Source organism: Halichoerus grypus, chromosome 10, assembly GCF_964656455.1.
Source record: "Halichoerus grypus chromosome 10, mHalGry1.hap1.1, whole genome shotgun sequence".
NCBI classification, from domain to species: Eukaryota; Metazoa; Chordata; class Mammalia; order Carnivora; family Phocidae; genus Halichoerus; species Halichoerus grypus.
In genome coordinates this window covers 20,747,841-20,768,036 of record NC_135721.1, presented here as the reverse complement: position 1 = coordinate 20,768,036, position 20,196 = coordinate 20,747,841, and the positions used below count along the sequence as shown (strand labels likewise).

Here is a 20,196-nt window from a genome sequence, read left to right as displayed (position 1 = left end):
GAAGGGTGCAGATGGCCTTGCAGAGGCTCCAGGTTCAGGAACCCTGGTCCCCGGGGTCCCTTTCATTATAAGCCTCTCCTGGGGTATGTTGCTGGAGGAGAGGGAAGTTCTTTTTTGGTCCTTGGAAATTTTGCCAGCTCTCCCTTCCCCACGCCCCCCACCCCCAGCAGCTAATTGGACGCAAGGCCTGACAGTTCAGCTCCCTTGAGCCTCGCTGGCCCAGCCTTCTCCATCCCCAGGCCCCAGGATGGGGTGAGGTTAGCTGCCTGGACCTTAAGCATTGCCCTTAGTAGAACATTAGCCTCTGAGGCCTTCACAGTTGGCCATCTCCCATCATGCTTAGCCTGGCTTCTGAGCGCCCCTCAAGCAGCATCCCATCTTCCCAGATCCAGGGATCCCAAAGCAGGAGGTCAGGACCCCACGTCCTGGGGGTACGATGTCCACCAGAGCAGGTGGAGGAAGTAACATCCCCTTTTTCTCAGGGCTCCCATTTCTGACAGCAGCTACCAGGCACAGCCTTTGTGTTGTCTGGTGGACGCCGATTTTCCAGCTGGGGGGGCCCGGGTTGAGATTCCTGAGTGGCACAGTGGGACCCAGCCAGGCCTGGCCCATCCAGGTTCCCTGAGCCTCGTGGACACCAGCAGCCCCAGTGGCCACCTTGACTGGGGGCGTGAATCACCTCAAAACACCAGTGCATCAGCCCAGCCTCCTGTGTGCACAGATGGTGAAGCTCCTTGCCCCACGCGCCCCCCTTCCACACACGTGCCCGTGCCCCGCTGCCCACTCGTGGTGGAGGAGCCCCGTGGAGAGGTGGGCAGGAGCGTCTGCTCCAGGGGCCCGGAGAAGCCAGGCAGGGCTTTATCTGGGAGCAGGCGGCTGCTGAATAATGAATTCCGACTCTGAGCCTGCACGCCCAGGCTGCAGGCAGAGTGCACAACACACACACACACAGATCCACACACGCTGGGCTGACAACTTGGAGGGGCGGGGGCTGGCAGGGCTGCGAGGCTCTGTGAATCGCGGGAAGGAGCAGCTCGGCTGGCTCGGTTGCCTGGGTCTCTGTGGGCAGCATCGGAGGGGGCGCGGGGGGCGGAGGCAGCGGCGCGGCGAGGAGGGAGGCGTGTGCGTGCAGCCGAGCTCCGAGCTCCGCGGGGCTCACTCCTTCCCGGCTGCTCCCGCCCGGCCGGCAGTGTCCAGACTCTACACACCAGCATGGCTCTGCTTGTCCACCTCAAGACGGTCTCGGAGCTGCGGGGCAGGGGCGACAGGATCGCCAAAGTGACTTTCCGAGGTAGGGAAGCCCCTGTCTCAGAGGGACCCCAGCTCTGGGCTGATGGGGATGAGGCAGGGCAAGGGAGGCTGAATGGGAAAAGTTCTAGCAGGGTTGGGGCGATGAGGCTTTTCATGGGCAGCCGTCTGCCCCTGGCCTGACTGGCCACTTGTGATTTCCTGTCACTCAGGGTCCCCCGTGTTCTGCATCTGGGTCCGTCCCTCTCTGCACTGGCCAACGTGCCATGTGCCTGGTAGGGTGCAGAGTCCTCTGCCTGCATGGGGTCCTGGGGAGGTAGAAGTGAGGACCCCATCTCCGAGCTCAGGGGGACCAGGGCGAAGAGGCCTAGCCCCGCAGAGCCTCTGTAGGCCCACTCCTCCTCTGTGTCTCCCTCCACAAGATTTCCTTGGGCACAGGGTGGGGGTGGGCTCTGCAGACTGGGAGCCGCAGCATGGCTCCCCAGAAACCAGGCAGCCAGGGGCTCTCTGGTTGAGAATACTATTGGCTTCTTGCAGATCTACTGGTGGGCAGGGATCCTGCGAGCTCCACTGGCCTCCCCTCTGTCAATTCTTTTCCTATCCTCCTCCCCACTTGTGCATCCAGCAGCCATTTACTCTGATCTATGTGCCAAGGCTGGGGGCTGAGCATGACCCAGGTTCTGTCCTTGAGGAGCCCACCTCCAGTGGGACAGAAGGATCAGTGGGCAGACAAGTAGGACAGGTGCGCGATACGATGAGGATGGGGACAAGGGCAGTATGCAAGCCACAGAAGCAGCACCCAACTCGGGCTGGGGCAGGATGGTCAGGGAAGGCTTCCTGGGGGAGGTAGCTCCTCAGCTGAAACCCAAGGGACTAGCAGGAGGGAGCAAGGTGAGGAGGTGAGGGCAGAGCTGGTGCAGGGGACAGGATGCTCAAGGCTGGGAGAGGAACTGGAATGCGGAACAGGGAATAGAGAGAGGATCCATGAGGCTGGAGCCCAGAGTGAGTACAGAAGCTGAGGCGGGAGAGACAGGCAGAACCAAGGAGCCAAGGCTGTCTTTACCCCAAGGACAGTGGGCAGCCCCTGCGGGTTTTAAGTAGAAAAAAATGAGGCCAGGCTTTCCTGTGCTTACTGCCCACCCACCTCTGCCTCTGCCTGGCCACAGCCCAGCCCTCCGGGCCAGGGGCATCTCTGGTGGCCTTTCACCAAAGGCCAGGGCACGCCTCACTAGACATGGCCCTTCTTCCCAGAGAGGGATTGAGGAAGCGGGGGTGGGGGAGGAGCTGAGAGAAGCCCACCAGGTTAGAGAGCAAAGTGAGCATCGGGCCCAGGCCCAGGTTAGGAGGGAGAGGTGAGAGCAGGGGCCACAGCCCTGGTGCCCACATCGCCCTGCAGTTGGACGCCCCGCATTTGGACGGAGGCCCAGGTTGTGCACAGAATCGGCAGGGGTGCAGGGGATCACAGTGCCCCTGCTGGCAGGTGGGGGAGGAAAGGGTGGGCAGACTACTGCCTGTTGCTTCCCACACCAGCCCGAGGACGGCTTTGTCCGCAGCACCCTGGATCTCTGTGGGCCACCTGCTGGCTTTAGAAAAAGCAAGTGTGTGCTTTCATCTGTGAAACGTGTCCCTGTGTTCCACAGACAGCACAGCGCCCGGCTGTTTAGCTACAGGGTGCTATGCTGTTGCCGCCACGACAGGACAGCCCCCGCTGCAGAAACCAGGCACATTTGCGGGCAGGGACACCAAGGCCCTGTTGCAAAGAGATCCGTGTGCGTTGGTGGAGGGGCTGAGGCACAGAACCTCACCCCCAGCCCTGGTGCTCAATCCTGCAAGCCCCTTTACCTCTTCCTGGTCAACGGGGGGTGAGCATGCTGTCTATCTGATGCCCCCCTTTCTCTTTGAGCCCTGGGGCCAGCCCTCCAGCCTCAACGGAACACACAGGAATTTGCCTCTTTGCACGCTGGGCCCTCTGGACCGAGGGGAGGGATCCACTTCCAAGCTGTGTACCTGCAGCAGGTGGCCACAGAGAGAGCTCTGGGGAAGGCGCTGGGCAGCAGGAATAGGCCGGGGGCAAGCAGATTTCCAGAAAGCATCCTTTATAACAACCGGAGCAGAGATGCCTCCCCCATTTGTCTGCTGCAGCCAGCAGCTGACAACCAGACACCCCCAAAAGACCAATATTAACAACGATTCAGAGGAACCGACCCTCTGAATGTGCCACAGCACCTCACGGCGTACACCGCTCGTGTCCAAGCAAACAGCTGCGGGGGGGGGGGGGGGGGGACATGAGAAACTGGTGAATAGTCAGAGGGAGAGGATGGCCCCGAGTTCCCCGAATCCCGTGAGTGACGCTCAGCGACAGATTGGGTGAGGGAGCCCTAGCGGGTTGGGTCTGTTGGCCGTGGCCCAGCAGACAGGATGAGCTGGCTGAAACATAGCTTGACCTTCTGTGCGGTGCCACCCAGGACACTTAGGGGCTGTGTCGGAAAAAGTTCTAGATAAGGAGTCGGAAGCCCTGGGTCCTACTGGGTTCTGCCTCTCACTTCGCCTCTCTAGTCCTCATCTTTAAAATGGGCATGTGGATAACATCTGCCTCACCGGCTTGCTTCAGTGAAACAATAGATGTTGGAGGAGTTCGAGGGAAGGGCATTCAGATGACTGATATGTCTGTGAGGCCCCCACTCCAGTGCTCCTTGGGGGCAGCTGCTGGCTCCCGAGCCATCTTCTCTCCAGCCCAAGGAGAGAGGGGAAGCCATCTTCTCTCCCTCTCCGAAGGGGAGAGGAGAAGCACCTCTGAGGGCTTCCTGACCTGTGCCAAGAGCAAGCAACTCGGGCCTGTCCTCTGCTCTGTAGGGACCCCCCGGCTAAGATGTTCCTCAGGAACCTACTAGGCCTTGAGACCCCTGAGACCCCTGTTCCCATGTGGGCTGGGCACTCACCAGCTGTGTCCCTGGCCACCCCTCTCTTCCTGCCACGGGTCGGCCGGCCACCCCACACTCGGGCTCACATCACGCTCACCGCCCAGCTCCACCTCCAGCTCATAGCTCTTACCCAAAGGCCACTCTGAACCTAATCCTGCCCTTATTCATCACTCACTGAACGTGCTGGTATTTGTGGACAGGCCTAGGACCCTGGGGGGCCTGCAGGAGTTACAGTCCATTGGGTCACACAGGAGACGCCACAAGGCCTGGCCCCCAGTCCGAGTCACGCACGCAGACCCCAGAGCCCCAGAGCCTCGGCTTCGCACGAACAAGATGAGACCGTGGTCCCCATTTAACTCAGAGGCCTGCAGCCAGAATCAGGAGTGGGCTGCCTCTTGATGGCAGGTCACTACTCAAAGAGAAGCAGTATTCTCCTAGTGTCTGTCCTTTTTCAATTGCTAACATTGTTCGCAGCACCAATCAGAACCAGGGAACACAGGGTGGATGGGCCTCTAAGTTCCTCTAGGCCAAGCTCTGTCCAGTGCTCAGCCCACCCAAACCTGGGGAGAACCTGGGCTGTCCACGAAGTAGCGACAGACTCTCTGGGGCTGGTCCCGTGATCTCCCCGTACTCCCCATCCCCAAGATTTCTTGCCAAGATACCGGGTTTGGGGATTGGATGTGCGAGTTGGGCGATGTCTGGGGGCTGGGTCTGATCTCCAAGTAATTCCCCTGAACTGGTGATTGAACCGGTGATAAAGGTCTGTTTTATCAAAGACTTCTCCCTCCTCCTCTCCCCAGCCCACCCCACTGCATTCCCATAATCCTGAATTTCCTGCCACTCCCCAAAGATACAAGCCCTATATATCTCCAGACCTTGAGACACTTATTTCTTTTGCCTGGAACAACCCCCACGCTCCATCTTGAGAACTCCCATCAATTCTGTCCATCCCTCAAGGCACACCTCATATGTCCCCTCCTCTGTGAAGCCTTCCCCTCCCTGGCTGTACCATGTGCATACTCCTGTCACAGCTCAGCTGGGGCACTTGGTATTTTAGAAACTGCCCCAGTTCTGTATGCTGCACTCATGTCTCAGCACCTTCAAGACAGGGATCCTAACTGAGCCCCATGTTGAGCCCTGGGCCCTGTCATCAAAATGAACATGACACAGCTCCTGTCTTGGAGGTATTCACTCATCAGTGGATTTTAAATCCTCCACTGTGGCACTGCCATTCTTTGGGTCAGTGTCCCCAAATGTAAGGCCCCCACCCCCAGCTTTCCATCCAAGGGGGATCCAGGGCTGGAAGAAGCCTCAGAAGCCACGACAAGAACCCTCCATCGACCTCCCAGCCCAGAGGGTCTTCTGGGGCCCCAGAGGAAGGCTGACCTCATCCTCTAGCAAACAACGGGGAGTCCAGCTCTGGCCCCCAGGTCAGAAGCAAGAAGGGCCGCGTGTGGCCCAAGCCCTTCGTAGAACACGGTCTTTCTGAGCATGACTGCATGGGTGGGGCTTCCTAGGCAAACCAGGGTCTCATAATCGGATAGGGGAGCAGAGGTGTGTGCGGACATAATGGGGAAATGTCGTCCGACTCAGGAGGGCCAAGGTGTGCCCTGGGGTGGGCCGTAAACTGCAGCCTGTTCAGGGGATGGCAGCTTCCTTCTTACACGTGTGGAGATGCAGAAGGAGGGGTGAGGGAGGGTTGTTTCGGGAGGCGAGGCCATTCTGGGTGAGGGACTGATGGGACCAGAGGCCAGAGGAGGGAAATCCCAGTTAAGTGCACTGACTGGGAGGCCCCCGGTTTGGCTGGAGCAGAGGCTGCAGGGAAGAGAGGGGAGGGAGAGGAGCCAGGATCCATGGGGCCAGATGAGTGACGGCATGCTGGGAGGCGGGAGGGCCCTGGCCTGGGCATGGGGGACAAGATGACCCCACTCATGGCTATGGAGACTACCCGGATTCCAAATTAGATTTCTTTTCCCCATTAAAATGGAGGAGCTCTCCCTCTTGATGGGAAATAGAACTATCTGGAGACTTCTCTGCCATCCCTGGTGAAGGAGGCAGAGTACCTCAGTCCTCTCAGTCCCGGGATCCTTCCAGGATGCCTGGGCCTGTATGTGCACTCTGGCCCTGCACCACACCTCCTCTCTGAGAGCTTGTGGGCTAGGTGTCGTCCCCCCACAAGGGGGTGAGCATTGCCCCCACGGAAGGGGACAAATGGAGGGGACCCTTAGGACAGCCTCTACAACCCACACTGGCTGTGGACCCAGCTCTGTGCTTGTGCTGTGCCTCCCACATCCCCCACTGTACCCAGCACACACAGGCCCCTCACCACCTGGGGGTGAGGGTGGGGACAGATCTTCTCTGTCCAAAGTCCCAGGTGGTAAATGCCCCCCCTCCCACCCAGAGCAAGCCGATGCGGACCTCGCAGAGTAGGCAGAATGCGCTGAAAATGCCCCAGGCTTCTCCTGCTTTGATGAGTGTGTTTTCATGATATGGAAATGACCATAAAATTGTCTTCTTACAAAGGCCCTCAGCAAAAATACTGCTGGAAATGTGCTCAAGAATAGACTTGCAAATAATTCCCCTGAATTGCGATGCCTTCCTTGGTTATCTTACCCACCTTTACTCATAACATAAAAGCTACAGCTTTCCCACCTACACCCATGGCTGGGCCCGATCCCTTTTTTATTATCAGCTTTTTATGATGGAAAGTCTCAAGTACATACAAGAGTTGGGAAAGTAGTGCCTTGGCCCCCAAGCTCTCCCAGTGCAGTCTTCACACCTGTCAACTCCTGGCCAATTCTGTCCCATTTGTTCCCCTCCTACCCCCAGACCCCAAATTATTTGGAAGCAAAGCCCGAGCGCCACACCATTTCATCTGAATATATTCAGTACATAGCTATGAAAGACAAAGACTCCATTTTTTAAAAACCCACATATTACATCCCTCCTAGAAATTAACTCCTTCCTACTATCAAATATTCAGTCAGTGATCAAATTTCTAATTGTCTCATTGATGTCATAATTTTTTTCTGGGTCATTAAAAGCTACATTTTCATGTGCTTTGTAAATCCAGCATCTTATCATTCATTCACTCCTTTTTCATTCATCTGGATAATAGTATTCGGTGAGGACCAGTTCTGTGCCAAGTGTTATTTTAGACATGGGCGTGACAGCAATAAGTTAAAAAGACATGGTCTTAAGGGGAAGCCAGACATTGCACCAGTCACCATGAGCAGCATGATGAATATTCTGGAAAGGGAGGTACAGGGCAGGGCAGCATGAGGCAAAAGGGAAGCCCACACAGACCAGGAGTTCCGGAAGCTGCCCTGAGTGGCCTCGTCGGGGTTCGTTAGGACAAGATGGCAGAAGATCCCATGAGGAGGGAGGTGGGAGCGACAGCAGTGCTGGTGGGGCCCGAAGTCAGCCGCCCTGGAGCCACGGAGATGAAGCTGGGCTGCGCACGGGGCAGGGACGAGATTTTCCTGCGGGGGCACGGGCGATGGGCTGATATTTAAGCTGGCTCTTCTTAGCTGGGACAAAACCTACGAAAGGCCCCATTCCAGGCAGAAGGGCTAATATCAGTACAGATGTGATTGTGAGGCGCCGCATCAAGGGTTTAGGGAGCTGGGAGTGCTTGCTGGGGATGGGGTGGGAGTGGCCTGGAGGGGAGGCAGGGCCCAAACACGGAGGGTTTGGAACTTAGGCTTTGTAAGTGATTAGGAGTTGACGATGCTTTTAGTAGGAGAATGGGAAAGGGACATCTGGTTTTGGAAAGGACTCTCGGGATGTCAGGACTCCAGACCAGGAGCCCAGGGAGGAAGCTGTGTCTTAATGGGGAGGCTGTGGGTTTGGAGAAAAGGGATGATGTCGGTTCAGAGAGGGGGTAGTGAATTCTGGAGTTGGTAGTGAGCAAGAGGGCAGGACGAGGGTGCCTCTGGATTTCATACTTGGGTTCCTGGATGGGTGGTGAGGCCACTGGTGGAGGAGGGGAGCATGCGAGCAAGAGCAGGTTTTGGGGGTGGGGGCACAGAAAGGACAGACTTGCCTGTCAGTCATTCTAGTGAAAATGCCCTCCAGGATGCCAAAGATCTGGCTTGGTACCGTGAATGCCTAGAAGGGTGGTTGGAGCCCAGTGGTTCGGGAGTCCAGGGGCTACGTGAAGGTCTAGGAGAAGGTGAGATATGCCTGAGTCCTTACAGGGCTGCTTTGGGGTCAAGTGAAAAAGGTGATATATGTTAACAGCTCTACACACTGTAAAGTGCTATGTAAATATAAGAATTATGCTCTGCATCCCAGGCACCTGCTGCAGACTTCTAGAGAGATAAGAACAGAGCAGATTGTGACTCCCAGGGACTCCGTGGACTCAGGGGTTGGGGGGCTGGTGGGCTGAGCCTTACTTGATCCTCCTTGGGATTCCTACTGAGACCCCGAATTCTGCCAGCCATGAGATGATGGGGCAAAAACACCTGGAGCCACACTCCGGGGCGGGCAGCAGGGCCCCCACAGTGCCTGGCACAGAGCAGCCGTGAGGTAGGGGTGACGCCTGAAGGAGCAGGGCCCGCAGGTGCTGCGGGAACAGTTGCAGTTAGTGGAGGGGCCACTCTGGAGGCCCCATCCCGGCAGCGCCAGGCAGCCACTGCTCCTCGCAGCGACAGTTCCAGAAGGGTCTCCCGAGACAGAGAATATCATGTGATCATTTTTACCCTCAGCCCTTGTCTACTTCCTGCCTAGACTGATCCACCCTCGAGACGGTGGCTCAACAGTGTTTTGACTTTTTTTTTTCAAAGCAGAAGGGCTCAGTAGCTTAGTTGAAAGTCAGTTTCCACTCACTGGCTTTTTTTTTTTTTTTCTCCAAGCCAAGGTTTAAGATAAAATCAGGGCTATATTATAAATACTTGAACAATATTTTTACCCCATTTAAGAATGTAAAAAGGTCACCTTCCCACCAGGCCTTATTATATGCCCAGTGCCTGGCATAGAGCAGGGACTCTGTACAGCTTGTGGATCACTAGGACCACAGGCTCCTCTACTCTGTCACAATAATGAGGGAACCTAACACCTGGCGGTTGCTGACTATGTGGCTGGCGCTGTCTTGGCTCGAGGGGAAATCCCATGCTCTCTCTGCCTCAGTGCCTGGGTCTGAAAAATAGGAACGGAGGCCATCAGTTAGTTACATAGCAAAGTCAGAGTTTGAGGAAATATAGGTTTAAGCTGAGCCAGAGAGATGGGGTTTATAATCCCTGCCCTGTCCCCTGCCTTGCTGATGAATCTCTGACATAAGCCTGAGTTTCTACTGTGTGTACCTGGGTATTAACAGGACGAGAAAAGGAGAGATAAATGAGTGAAGGTGGAAATTGTATTTGAATGAGATTTGTGGAAAATAAAGTGTTTGAAGTAGATGGAGCCTCCATCTAGTTGAGAAATGGGGGAAAGAGAAGGGGCAACCTTCCCTTATGGGGGGCCCAGGGACTCTGCATAACCCAAGTCTGGCTTTCTGAGTCGCTGGTGATTTTCAGAGAGCGTATTATTTAAGGGATATCATGAGGGGAAAGTGTTATTACAGGAGATAATTACAAACAACTAGACATGAAAATCATCAGGGATATAGAACATTTGACAACACCATCAACCGCCTTGACCTAATTGGCATTCCTAGGACATTTCACCCCAAACTGAAAGATACACATTCTTCTCAAATGCACATGGACTATTCATCAAGATAGACCATATGCTCAGTGATTAAACAAGTCGCAATATATTTCAAATGACTGACATCCTGCAAAGTATGTTCTCTGACCCCACTGGAATTCACTTAGAAATTAATAACAGTAAGAGATCTTAAAAAGCTCCAAATATTTGGAAATTAGACAATACCCTTCTGAATAACCTATGATCAGAGAATTAAACAAAAGAGAAATTATAAAACATGTCTAGCTGAATGATAATGAAAATACAACATGACAATATTTATAGTTTTAAATACCTATGGCAGGAAAGAAAAAAGTCTAAAATCAATGATCTGGTTTCTGCCTTAAGAAGCTCCTAAAAGAAGATCAAATTAAACCCAAGTCTTAAAAACGTCTGGCTAATTGAAGTAAGCCAGACACAAAAGACCATGTATCATATGAATCCTTTTATATGAAATGCCCCGAATAGACAAACCCATAGAGATAGAAAGTAGATAAGTTGTTGCCAGGGACTGGGGCAATGGGGAATAACTGCTAATGGGTGTGGGCTTTATTTTGGGGTGACACCATATTCTGGAATTAGATAGTGGTAAAGGTTGCACAACCTTGTAAATGTACCGAAATCACTGAATTGTACACTTTAAGTGGGTAAATTACATGGTTTGCGAATTATATTGCAATAAATAGAAATAAATACAACCAAAAAATATTAAAACCAAGAGAATAAAAAAGGAAATGAGAAAGCCAACAAAGCTGAAAGTTGACTCTTTCAAAAAAATTAATAAAATAGGTAAACTGTAACAAGAATGACCAAGGAAAAAAAAAAGCAAGAAAATACAAATTACCAATATCAGAATGAAAAAAGGGATATCATTTCATTAAAAAGAAAATATCATGAATAACTGTATCTCAATAAGTTTCTACAAATCAGATGAAATGGACAAATCCCTTGAAAAACACTTTACCAAACTGATACAAAAAGAAATGGAAAAGCTAAAGAGTCCAGGATCTATTAAAGAAATGAAATTCAAAATAAAAATGATGATGATAATGATGGTAAACTGCTTTCCCATCAAGAAAACTTTAGGTCTCCATAGCTTCACTGGTGAATCCTAGAAAATATTTAAGGAAGAAATAATATTAATCTCACACAAACTTTTAGAAATAGAAAAGAAAGAACGTTTTGTAACTCATTTTACGATACCAAACCCTGATAAAGACCTTACACAAAAAGAATATTAGAGCCCAATATCCCTCATGAACAAAGATGTAAAAATCCTTAACAAAATATTAGTCAATTGAGTTACAATCCATGAAAGGGATAACACATCATGAGAAGTAAATTTTATCCCAGGAATGCAAGGTTAGTTTAAAATTAGAAAATTAATCAGAGTATTTCACCATATTAACACAATACAAGAGAAAAACCACCAACAGATACAGAAAAGCTTTTGACAAAATCCAACACCTATTCATGATAAAAACACTCAGCAAACCAGAATGAGGGGGGAGCTTCCTCAATTTGATAAAGGACAACTACAAAAAACATCTGGCTAACATCATACTTAATCCTGAAACAAAGAATATTTATACACAGACTATTACTCAATAATAAAAATAAATGAATTACTGATATATGTAACAACATGGATGAATTACATAAATATTACATTGACCAAAAGAAGCCAGACACAAAGAAGTACATTCTGTATAACGCCATTTATATAAAGTATAAAACAGGCAAAACTAACATTTGGTGATAGAAATCAGAGCAGTGGTTACTTATAAGAGGTAGAGACTGATTGGAAAGTGAGGGGTGAGAGACCATCTTAAGAAAATGGAGATGTCCTAAATCCCGATTATATGATGATTACACAGGTATGCTCAGTTATTACATCTGTGAATGTAAATTTTACCTCGTTAAAAAAAGAGCTAATCACACCTAAAATACCTAAAACTTGAGAAATATGTAGATGAGGAAGAAAATTGTTTCTGATTATATACTACTAAAAATAAGCTAACACAATGTGATTCACAGTAGAGAAGACCATTTTTATATTTGAGACATAACTTAAATGTCAAAAGCAAGAACAGGACCCTTTAATGGAATAATAACCATTTTTAAATGGGGCGATGAACTATGTCCCAGGTGTACAAGCACTACCCTTTGCTCCATTTTATGGATGAGGACACTAACAAAGAGAGGTTAACTTCTTCAAGGGCACATGGTTAGCGAGTGGCAGAGCGGGGGTTTGAACTAAGGCAGTGTGGTCCAAGAGCCTCACCACACTCTTCTGTGGCCCCTTGTACCTGTAAGGGACTTGACACTTTACTCAGTTTCAGTTTCCAGTTCCAGGATGTAGGCTGGACCAGGATAATTGCCCCCGGTTTAGAGATGTTGGCTCTGAGACTCCGAGGGATGGAAGCCAGCTCCAGACACTGGTACACGGCATGATTTCCCCGAATGTCCTCAGGACATTCCCCTTCTCCTTTAGATGGCCCAGCGCCCCACCCTGTGTCCTCTCAGGAACCTAGGACCCAGGACCCCCCTCTCGGGTCTTCCTTCAGTGGGCTGCTCCCTGAGGGGAGACCTTTTTCATTTCCCCCTTGGTCATCAAAACTCGCCTGTCCTGTGCCCTGCTCCTTCAAGGCTCCATTTTCTGCTCACACTCACAAACACTTGCTCACACTGTCCTCTCTACCTGGATGTCCCTCTCTCCATCTCCCCAGGGTCAATGCCCATGCCTCTACCGTGTCTTCCTTGATCTGCTAAGCTGAGGTCATTTCTCCTTGTCCTGTGTGCTCATTTTATTCACACTCTGTTGCATGCCAATGATCAAATTTTGCCTTGTATAGTAACCTTTTACATGTCTGACCTGTCCCCGTTCTGGATTGTAATAAGCGTCTTCAGTCAGCATCCCACGACAAAATGTCTTTGTATAACCCCCTTCCCCTCCTCCAGGGCCGAATGGCCGTGCGACACAGCAGGAGCAGAAGACCCCCTTGCATGTGGGAGTGAATGGATGCACACCAGCTAACAACCCAATCCCTACATACCTGCCTTTTCTCAAGGTCTGGCTCTAACAAGGTCAACTGTCTGGAAGAGGGAGCTGTTTGGGGCAGACGGGGCACTTTGTACCCTTAAGTCACATCACGTGAAAGACTAGCACTCCATCCTGCAAATGAGGCAAGAATTGAGCTCACCTTCATCTAGGAGGGTAGCTGCAGGAGGGATATTTTAAATGGCAAATGACATACCAGATACTTCTATGAAACTTTGGACTCTTGAGTCCCTCAATCTGGGTGTATCAAATGTCATGGCACTTCTTAGAGTTGTGAGCTCAGAGTGCTATCCAAACTTCATTTATTGACTCAGGGAGGAGTTTATTCCAAACCCAACAGCTCGGCTCTCCTACAAGTAGCTGCCTCCAAAGGAAGGGGGTGCTGTTCAATTTTCCCCATCTGATCTCCTGCTCACTCTATCCACAAAGCCTCCCCGCTGCAAGGAACAGGCTATTTTCTTCCTCTCGAGCCTCATTCTCAATCTTCTCCGTGGCAAGAAAGGTGATTGGATATTGGGATTTTAAATGGTTTTGTCTGAAAGCCATTTAAAATGGAGTTGAAATGTCAACATGACCGGTATTGAGTGGAGATGGTAAGTGGAAATGAACTTGAAAGGAGAGACGAGGTTAGGAATCCTCATTGATAACTTGGAAGGGATGCCAGAGGTCCCCTGGCTCAGTCCTAAGGAATACAAAGGACCACCAGAATGATCCCCGCCACTGTTTGTACAAATCCACCTAAAATTCGGCTTTTCAAAAATGCTTAGGGACATTCTGCTTCTGTACAATTGATCTGATTTGGTTTAGCAAATCTTTTTTTTTTTTTAATATCTAGAGGTAAAATTTAGCTCATCCTTTTGACAATATTCACCACATTTAAATCCCCAGAGCCTGAGGCAGTGAGGTTTTACTGCACTTCGGAACAGAGCCCCGATGTATAAATTCTGCTTTCACTGTATTTTATGTCCTCTCTAACAAGGCTGTAAGAAATCCGCAAGTGGGGACGGGTTTGAGCCTCTGTGGCTTCCTGCACCATGTCGGACAGTCCCTCCCTGCCTCCACCCTGGATGGGCTGCTTGTTTTTCACTCTGGGAAACCCTTGAACACAACCATATCCAGGTTCATTACCATCTGCGAAGATGAAGAGGCCTTTGATGATTCAGAGCGGCAGGTCCTGGGGGAAACCCCAGTGCACACATATGCTCACCTGATTCCCAATTTATATTGTGTGTTACCTGTGGGGAAAATTATAAGCAGCTCAGGCACCATCTCTCGTGCTTCCCTGTCCTCCCCTGGCTGCCCTGGGGTTTGTGGATGAGATTTTTCTTTCTGGTTTTTCTGTTTTGTTTTGTCCCTGGCTAGTGCTAAAGAGTCTGCTTCCCATCTGTCTCCTTCACATCTATTTTCTGTGTATATAGCTTCTGCTTTATAGCTTCTTCCTCATTATCTGAGATGCAGCCCCTCTTCCAACATGCCCATCCTCCACACACACACACACACACACACACACTTCCACAGACCTCCACCTGCCTCTGACAGCAAATCCCTGGCCTCCTCCTTGTCAGGGATTAGCTACATACTTACTCCCAAGTTCTAAAGACCAGGCAGGCCCTGGAGATCTCTGTACCAACCCCTCTGATTATGTGAGTGAGGGAACCAAGTCCAGGGGACAGAAGTGGCTCCCAGGAAATCAAGCCCTATCACAGTGCGGGGTCAGAGGGGGCTCACTCCAACCCCTGCCTGGCGCCCCTCCCAGGCTCTCTCTGCTGCCAAGTCCTCTCCTGGGTCCCCAAATTGCCCATCAGTGACAACCCCAACTCAGCCTCGGAATGGGGCTGAATTCATCCTTGAGATAGTCCTCCAATGACATGGACCACTGGTTGAGGTTGGTGGGGATTTCAAAGCATTTTTCTTTCAGTGACAAAAGTAAAGCATGGGCATGGAAAAAATATCAAACTTAAGTGTATATAGTCAAAGGCCAAAGTACGCTGCTTTCAATCTCTTCGTATTCCCCCTAGCCAGAGGCAACCATTTCTAATGGTTTGAGATCTTCGTCTATTCACAGATAGAAGAGTTCGGTTTGGTGTTGGGGGTGGGGGAGTCATACACAGGATCCTATTAAACATGCTAACTTTTTTTCCCTTTGGCATACAATTGAGAGATGAAAATAAATTGATCCTAAATAAGTTCTTTTTAATGGACCTTATCTCTGGGTTTTTTCCTCATAGAAATTACAAGTCCTTCCCACATGCACCCTCCCCACACACTCTAAAAAACAAAAAAAATCCCCTCAAAACCAATATTTATCCTTCCTTCTCTGTACCACGTCTCTATCTCACACAAAATCATATCTTGGGGTATGGATTATATGGTATCAAATGGGCAACTTGTTCCAGTCCCTTCTAGACCATCAGCTCCCTGCGGGCAGGGATCCTGTGCATCGTATCCATCCCTTTATCCTGAGGCTCCAGGAGGTAACCTGGCACATTGTAGACTCCAGTGAATGTTTCTCGAAGTAAACTGAGCTGGTCCATGCATCCCACACACTGCCCGCCCCATGCCCCCCAACCCTGCCCTCCATCCCTCCTGGTTATCGTTCTTCCAGCAACGGGGCCTGTCCTCACTGGATGGGCTCGAAGAACTGGCAGCTTGGCTTGTGTGGCAGGTGGTGTATAGATGTGGGGTGGTGGGGTCTCGGAAAACGTGTGTCCATATCACACTCGATAGTGGGGGGAGGAGGGGATGACATGTGGGAGAAAGCACCCGAGGCTTTCCTCTCCAAGGCTGGCAGAAAAATGAATGGGGGGGATGCCCTTGGCTTTTGGGGGGAAAAGGGTCTGGGGTGGGCCTGGCTTGGGCAGGAGCTTCTGGGCCTGGCTGCAGACACAATCACACAGGGGGGCCTGCCGCCCTGGGGGACCAGGCTTCTGCTCAGGGCAGCCACAGGCCAGGGGAAGCCAGCAGAGCTGAGGAGACGGCAAAGGGAGGCCAAGAAAGCCACCAGGAGAGCAACAAGGTGGAGAAAAGAGTCCGGGGTTTCCCTCTCCTGTCTACCTCTGACCAGCCTGTCCCTTCTTACTTTAGTGTCCCCATTTGTAAGGTGGAGCTGGTGGCCTTTGAATTGCCTGCATCACAGGGCTCCTGAGGGGGGCAGATACGACAGTGCAGGCACTTGCCTCAGCCCGGAGAGCTCAGCACACGACTCAGGGCCCCTGGCGGATAACAAGTGCTATGTGAATGCAAATGCTGTCGTGGCAACTGCCAGGTGGAAAGGTCTGACCCCAGCTTCTTGTCCTCTTTCCCCACCCAGGGCAAGCCTTCTACTCCCAGGTGCTGGAGAACTGCGAGGATGTGGCTGACTTCAACGAGGTAGGACACCCTGGGGGCCTCTCAAGCCCCGGCCCCTCCACCTGGACCCCTCTCGGGAGCCTTTGCACAGGAGAGTCCGATGCAGAGTGACTGACTCACAGAAGGGCAGTGTGAAAGCCCATGGCTTTCTGCCCTCTGGGGGACTTTTATTCTCCAGAGAAAGGGCCCGCAGGTGTTGGAGGCCTAAAAGTGAGCCCCCGGCTGAGGGCCCAGCTGCACTCAGAGAGGGGCTTCCCTCCCCAGTTCCCTGGGCACGCGGAGGGCTCAGGCTAAGCCCACCTGGGCTTCCAACAAAGCCAGTCTCATTGAGATGTCACGCTTGTCTCTCTAAGAGCTATCGGGGTACCTCTCCCACTGTGTCTCCCCAAAAAGCTATTCTCCTTTTGAACCTCGGGCTCGGAGGGTCGAGTAAGTCATTTGCCCCTGTTAATGGCACCTTATCTCAGCGTTCCCACAACCCTGCCCTTATTCGGATGTGTGTTTGCGGGTGTAGTATATGTGTCATTCTCCGTTACCCCCATGTTCCTTCTCTCGCTCTACAACCATTCCGATGTGTTTAATGTGCATCTTTTGGTTTCCTGTGTGTTCTTATAAAATTTGTGCGGCTGTCTTGTGAGTATGTAACTTGTGTTTCCTTAAATGGCGTTGTGTTACATATTTTACTTTACTTCACTGAGCAAGATGTTTAAGTTCCATCCACGTTGCTACGTGAATCTGTTGCTTCTCCCTGCCGCACCATACTCTACGGCACGTCCAACACGTATGAGGGTGTTCAGCCATCCTGGTTTGTCTGGGACTGAGGGGGCTCCTGGGACACAAACCGGAAGTGATAAAATGGGAAAAATCCTGGTCTAACTGGGATGAGTTGGTCATCCTGCACATCCTTTACCTACTTACTCCTCCAGAGAGGAAACTCCAGCTTGCCTCTAACCACCTCCAACCATCAGAAAGGCAACGAATATTCTTATGCATGTCCCCTTTGGACTTCTGTGAACATTTCTCTGGAATATACCCCAGGACCTGAAATTGCTGGCTCACAAGATATTGATACGCTTAAGCTTACTCAGCACTGCCGTGGTCTACACTTCTACCAGCAATGCATGAGGATCCCTGATTCCCACTCCTTATCTACACCTACTGGTATTCAGCTTTCTGAGGTCTAACAGTGGTGCCTCATTGTCCTTTTAATAATACATTTAAAGTTTCCTCTTTTGTAAATTGCCTGTTCATATTCTTTGCCCTTTTTCCCTATGTGTGTAGCTGTCTTTTTCTTATTGATTTGCAGTAGCTTTTTTTATGTCTGAGATATCAACCCCTTGTTGGATTTAAAGATTGAAATTTCTGTCAGTCTGCCATCTATTACCTTTGTCCCCTCGCTGACTAGAAGTCCTTAATCTTGGTGTGTTTTCAAATTTTGCTGAAGACGTCTTTATACTCTTCTAGGTTACAGGTATATTTCCCTACATTTTCTGATTTATAATTGTAATTTTTTTACCTTGTATGTGGTTTTAGAGAGGGGTACAGTCTTATTTTTCTCCATATAAGAAACCACTTTTTTTTAACATCAATTTGCTAAACAATCAATCATCTTGTCTCCATTTAGGGTCTATGTCTTAGCCTTCTATTCTATCCCTTTAATCTGTTTGTCTGTTCTTGAACTTTACCACACTGTACTCATTAATATGGCATTTTTGTATGTCTTAGTATCTGATGAGGCAAATTCCCTCTGTTTACTCTTCTTTTTAAAGGGTGAACTATTTGTGGACCTCTATTCTTCCAGATAATTTTTAAATAAGCTTATCAAGTCCTTCCAAAAACCAACTGGAATTTTGATTAAGTTCCATTGGATTTAAAAATTGAGGAAGATGTCAATTTTTTATAAAATTAAATCATCTACTCAAATTATCCACCATCCTTTACTAGCATTTTTAAGTTTACTGCATGGAAGTTATATGATCTTGATTATTTGCCTTCTTTTTAAAACAAGATTTATTTATTTATTTTAGGGGGGTGGAGGAGGGGCAGAGAGAGAGTATATCCAAGCAGACTCCCACTGAGCAAGGAGCCCACGTGGGGCTCAGTCTCACAACCCATAAAACCAGGACCTGAGCCGAATCCAAGAGTGCCACCCAGGTGCCCCAATCTTGATTATTTCCTGGATGCTTTCTGGTTTTAGTGTTATCATGAATGGTGTCTTACTTTTACTACATTTTATAGTTGATTATTGCTGACCTAGAGAAATGCTTTCTCTTCCTTTAGAAGTCCCCCTTTTATCTGACAAACTTGATGAGGTCTCTTACTTGTTTTCATAGTTTGTTCTCTTTCTTATGTAGGTGATCATGTCATCTACAAAAAGAGGTTTTATCTCTTCCTTTCAGTCCTATCCCCTTACTTCTTTATCTTTCCATAGAGCATTGACCACAATCCCTAGTTCTGTTAGACAGTAATCATGATTAATGGGCATCCTTTCTGTGTCTCCAGTATTGAAAGGAATAAGTGCATCTAAAGTTTTGTCATCATATATACTTGCTGTAATAGGATCTTACTATTTAACCTTGTCTAAATTTTTTGCTAAGAGTTTTTATTATAAAAGATTGTTGAACTTTAAAGTTTCTTCTGCATCTATTGAGACAATCATAACTTTGCTCCTTTAGCATATTCCATAATGTATTACTTTTAATACACTGTTATATTCAACTGGCAAATATTTTTATGCAGCATTTTTGCAGCTACGTTTGTACAATTTTCATCATTTGATAATGCATAAAATTTTCTGGAACAACATGCATAAAATAGAGATTTGCTCTTCCTTGACCTTTTGGAAGAACCACATGTAATGGCCTCTAAGTCTGGATGGTTTTGGAAGGGGCCTCTTCAACCCCTTTTCAATTTCTCTGTGTCTTCTTGCACCAGTTTTGGATTTCTATATTTTTCTAGGCATTTTTACATTTCATCTAGGTTTTCAAATTTATTAGCACCTATTTGATTGTAAAGTTTTAAAAGTGTTTTAAAGTGTTTTTTGTGCCTATAGTTATTTCCCCTTTTTTATTCCATACTGCATTTATTTTTACCTTCGTTCTATTTTTCTGGTCTTGCTAAAGATCTGTTTATCTTATTAATCTTTGTAAAGAACCAGCTTTTGGCTTCGTTAATCTCTTCTGTTGTTCACCATTTCACTGATTTCTGCCTTTTTCTTAATCATTTCCCTTCTCCCTGTTTATTTTATTTTGCTCTGTGGCTCTTTTCCTAACTTCCTGAATTGAGTGCTAAGTCTGTTATTTTTAACTTTTCTTATTTCTTGATAAATGTATTTAAAGATATAAATTTTGCTCTATATTAACTGCATCCTACAAAAGTTTATATGTAGTATTTTCATTATCTTCAGATATCTTCAAATTATCTTCAAATTTTATTTAATCTTCAATTATCTTCAAAAAATATAAAATATTTTTTATATTCCTTTATAATTTTCTTTTAAACCTGAGTTATATAATAATGTTATTTAGGTTTCCAAATGTATATGACATGTTAGCTCCTTATTTTTTTTCATTTCTAGTTTTCTTGCATTATGATCAAAGAGCACAGTCTGTATGACTCTGATCCTTCAGAATTTATTGAGACCTCGATTATGGCCTCTATTCATGGTCATAAATGCTCCCTCTACCTAAAAGGAATGTGTTCAGTGGAGGGTTCTCTATAGAGTGTGATATAACTTCAGGCTTCTTAGTTATACTATTCAGTTCTTCACCTTTTCTGCTTATTTTTCTCTGCTAGATCTATCAGTTTCAAAAATGATTGCAATAAAATCTACTTCTACAATTGTAGATTTACATGTTTCTCCCTGTAGCTGTCAGTTGTTGCTTCATGTGTTTTGAGACTGTATTACTAGTAAGTTCTCTATGTTCATGA

The 20,196-nt window shown here is 48.7% G+C and overlaps 1 protein-coding gene across 5 annotated transcripts in view; it reads left to right on the top strand.

Annotated features, from left to right (window-relative positions):
* Positions 1–1,125: 1,125 nt before the first annotated feature.
* OTOF (otoferlin) overlaps positions 1,126–20,196 on the top strand; it is a 92,700-nt gene continuing 73,629 nt past the window's right edge. For all 5 annotated transcript variants that reach the window (XM_036090246.2, XM_036090244.2, XM_036090245.2 and 2 more), the window contains exons 1-2: positions 1,126–1,291; positions 16,229–16,287. In XM_036090246.2, the coding sequence (XP_035946139.1) occupies positions 1,213–1,291; positions 16,229–16,287 (138 nt within the window). In that variant the 5' untranslated portion in view covers positions 1,126–1,212. The remainder of the gene's footprint in view (positions 1,292–16,228; positions 16,288–20,196) is intronic.